Source organism: Rhincodon typus, chromosome 36 (genome assembly GCF_021869965.1).
Source record: "Rhincodon typus isolate 14 chromosome 36, sRhiTyp1.1, whole genome shotgun sequence".
In the NCBI taxonomy this organism is placed as follows: domain Eukaryota; kingdom Metazoa; phylum Chordata; class Chondrichthyes; order Orectolobiformes; family Rhincodontidae; genus Rhincodon; species Rhincodon typus.
In genome coordinates, this window is record NC_063367.1 from 3,374,375 (window position 1) to 3,378,311 (window position 3,937).

Consider the following 3,937-nt stretch of genomic DNA (forward strand, 5'->3'; position numbering starts at 1 on the left):
GAGGATATTCTGTTTTCTCTCTCAGAGGATTGAGAGTCTCTGGAATTCACAAAGCAGTGGAAGGTAAATCATTGAATTTATTCAGGCGCAGAGTTAGATGGATTTCTGATAGATAAGGTGTGTGGGGTGGGGACTGGAGAGCTAGTGATACTGAGACCATAACCAGATGAACCAATGATTGCAATGAATGGTGCAACAGGTATGAAGGGCTCAATGGCCTACTCCTGCTCCTAAATCCTACGTTCCTATACAACTGGATAGATCATGCAAATCAGGGAGACTGGAGTAACATTAATTTAATGAACACCATGGATGTACATTTGAAATACTGGATTACATACAGCTGATTAATCAGCTTACAAATATCTGCACACAGAATATGCTGTAGTACAGCTGGCAGTGTCTAACCCACAATTACTTGGATTCATAACTTAATTAACATAATATAACTTGCTATGGTCATCACCATATGTCCAGATAATGTTACTCAGGCCCTAGAATTTAGCTGATCTATAATGCAAATTTCATATGTTAAAACACTCCCAATGTCCTCATTTATAAAACTGTACCTGGTCATTCATGACGTAGAACAATTTAGAATAAACATCTCTCCTGAACCAAATCATTCAACAACACTCTGCAGCCAACTATCAAACCCGAAAGGAAGATCTTTGTTGTTACAGATTCTGATATTTTGACACTATGGTGTGTACAATTATTAATTAAATCTGCAGTAGAACATGTCACTTCAACCAAGCAGGGATGGCAAGTCCTTGGCACATCAACTGTTTGATAGTGCCAACATCTTTCCACAGGCCCCTCAGTGCCACCATTGGAGGTCTATGCACTTATACCCCAACATAGAGACTTGGTCCAGAGCTCCAAGACATTCCTGCTGACTTCATGCCAGGGCATACTCGAAGGTGCCCTTCTCTAGTCCATCCATCCCATCTGCCCATGTTAAGGATGACATACTGCTGTAAGGGTCCAGGAGGATTCGGAAACATCGCACAATGAGAAGTCCCAGGAAAATGAATAACATACCCACAAAAGCAAATGCAGTTTTTTGCTCCAAGGTGAGTGGGTAGGAGTGTATGGTGTTGCCTGTACCGATACCCAGGGAACTGTTATAGTGATTATTGTTCATTGTCACAGGATTGTGTCCTTACTGTCTTCTAAAAATTAGCATCATCACCATTAAATCTAAAGACAAAATTCGAGAAAAAAAATGGTTAGAAGTAGCATGAGCATAGTGGTAGAGTCATAGAGTAATACAGCACAGAAACCTTCAGTCTAACTCATCCATGCCAAACAAGTTCCCCCAAACTAAACTAGTCCCATTTGCCTGCGTTTGGCCCATATCCCTGTAAACCTTTCCTATTAGCCTAAGTCTAGATGCCCAGATTAAATAGTCTGGGAAAGTAGATTCAAATCCCACCACTGCAGCTGGTAGAATTTAAAATCTGGACTATATCTCAGTGATAATGACCATAATAACTACCATCATTTTTTTGTAAAAACCCATCCCCCCTGTTCACTCATTTTGTTTAGGGAAGGAAACTGCCATCTGGCCTACATGTAACTCCAGACCCACAGCAATGTGGACGGCTCTTAGGTTCCCTCTGAAGTGGCCATGGAAGGCCCTGTTGTTGAGAAGACACCTTTTCTGGTCAGGTTAGGGATGGGAAATAAATTCTGGACTTGCCAGCAATTCCCACATCTCATGAAAGGATAAGGAAAAAACCTGCAGATGATGGAAGTCCAGAACCAAAGGGTAAGATTCTAGAAATACTCAGCAGATCAGGCACCATCTGTGGAGAGAAATATACGGTTAACCCGCTAGATATTCTGAATTCTGAAACATGAACCATGCCCCTCTCTCTGCCTGAATGTTTGCAGCATTTTCTGTGTGAAGTGCTCTCTGTTCTATTGATATACGACACACACTCAGTGTGTGGAACGCAACTGGGAATGTTCAGCTTATTAAACACTGACTCCAGGAAAAGGTAACATTGGGAGGGTTGCCTTTGAGTGGCCAAGGTTTAAACTGCAGCATGAATGAACACCCCATCCTGGTAAAGGGGTTGTTGAAGACCATAACTTCCCACAGTCAGTGAAGGAATGTGTGAAACTCTGAGATGCAGTGATCCCAGCTTCCTGCACCTGGGAAATGGCAACTAGGAGTGTCTGAGGAGCAGAAGGAATGAGGAAGGGGGAAATTGGAATCTGCAGGGCCAGTAGAGGGGGAGGGGCAGCTAAAAGGGCAGGAATGGGGGACAGGAGCATGGAGGGGCAGTAGTACAGAGTGAGGTGGGGCAGAGGAAGAAGATAGGTTGGGGCATTGATGGGGCAGAGCTGGCACTGGGGAGGTGGGGAGGGCAAGGTTTAGGGTAGGGATGGAAGTAGAGGTGGGAGAATGATTGAGCATGGGGACAGGGAAAGAATGTGGAACAGTGCAAATGGGGAAAAAAGAGCAGACGGTAAGGGTGCTGGAGGGTTAACTTAAATCAGATTGCAACCAGGAACAAAGTGTTTATCTCTCCCACTCAGTTAGACAGGAATCTGCCTGATTCCAAGGGTGATGGAGGTGGGGAGGGGATAGAGCGGAACAGGAGAAGGAGGGTTGGGGATGGTGATGAATAGGGAGGGGGTAATGCAGAGGGAGGGAGTTAAAGGGATGATGGAGAAAGAGGGACGGGGGTGATGGAGAGGAATGGGGGGATTGCTAGAGAAGGTGAGGGAGTTGTGGGTGTTGAGGTTGGTTGGCTCGCTGAGCTGGTTGGTTGTTTCGCAGACGTTTCGTTAGCGTGCTTGGTAACATCATCAGTGCAGCCTCTGATGAAGTGTCAGTGTGTTTTCCCGCCTGGTTTTTAAACTCTGGGGTCCATTGCGATGGATTGCCTCACTTCCGGGTTTCCTCCGTAGTGGAATGTATACGGGGTTGAGTTCAATGTGTTTATTAATAGACACCAGAGTTTAAAACCCAGGCGGGAAAACACACCGACACTTCATCAGAGGCTGCACTGAGGATGTTACCCAGCATGGTAATGAAACGTCTGCAGAACAAGAAACCAGCTTGGCGAGCCAACCAACCTCAACACCCACAACCCGAGCTACAAATCTACTCCAAAACCTTGGAGTTGTGGGGGTTGCGAGGGGTGATGCAGTGGGAAGGGATGGGTGTGATGGAGTGGGTGGAGGGAAGAGGAGGGGGAGATGGGAGGTGAGGAGGATGCAGGCGGATGGTGGGGGGGGGGGGGGGGGGGGGGGGGGGGGGGGGGGGGGGGGGGTTACGTTCTGGCTCCGGGTCCGGTCATGGGAACTTGTTGCCAATCGGGATCCGTGGATGTGAGACCCTTCCCCCAGGGGGAGGGAAAGAGCCTTCATCCCCCTCCCTCAGCCTGAGGGTTCCCCTCTCCTCCATTCCCTCCCACCCCCTCCCTACTCTGGGGGTGCAAGACTCCCTCTCACTACCCCTCCTTAATCCCTACCTCCCTCACTCCCTTGGCCCTCCCTTCTTCCCTTTACCACTCAGTCCCACACTCACCCACACTCACCCACACTCACCCACACTCACCCACACTCACCCACACTCACCCACACTCATTGCTTCTCCCTCACCTGTCCACACTCCCCCTTCCCACACTCCCCTCTGCTGCTCTCTTTGTCATACAAAGGAGTGAGGAGAAAGGGAGTAAGATAGAGAAAAACAGAGAGGGTGTGAGGAGAGAGGGCGGGAGATAAGGAGGAATAGAGGAGTTGTGACAAGAAAAGGAGAGAAATAAAGAGGGTATAAGGAGAGAGAGATGGAGACAGGGAAAGAGACAGAGAAACGAGTGAGACGGCGGAAGAAGGGAGGGAGTGAGACGGCGGAAGAAGGGAGGGAGTGAGACGGCGGAAGAAGGGAGGGAGGGAGACGGCGGAAGAAGGGAGGGAG

At 48.2% G+C, this 3,937-nt stretch overlaps 1 protein-coding gene across 5 annotated transcripts in view; it reads right to left on the minus strand.

The window, feature by feature from the left end:
• Positions 1-320: 320 nt before the first annotated feature.
• Positions 321-3,937, minus strand: part of ctxn2 (cortexin 2) — a 9,940-nt gene continuing 6,323 nt past the window's right edge. For all 5 annotated transcript variants that reach the window (XM_048617197.1, XM_048617194.1, XM_048617195.1 and 2 more), the window contains one exon: positions 321-1,203. In XM_048617197.1, coding sequence (XP_048473154.1) covers positions 902-1,147 — 246 coding nt within the window. In that variant the 5' untranslated portion in view covers positions 1,148-1,203 and the 3' untranslated portion in view covers positions 321-901. The remainder of the gene's footprint in view (positions 1,204-3,937) is intronic.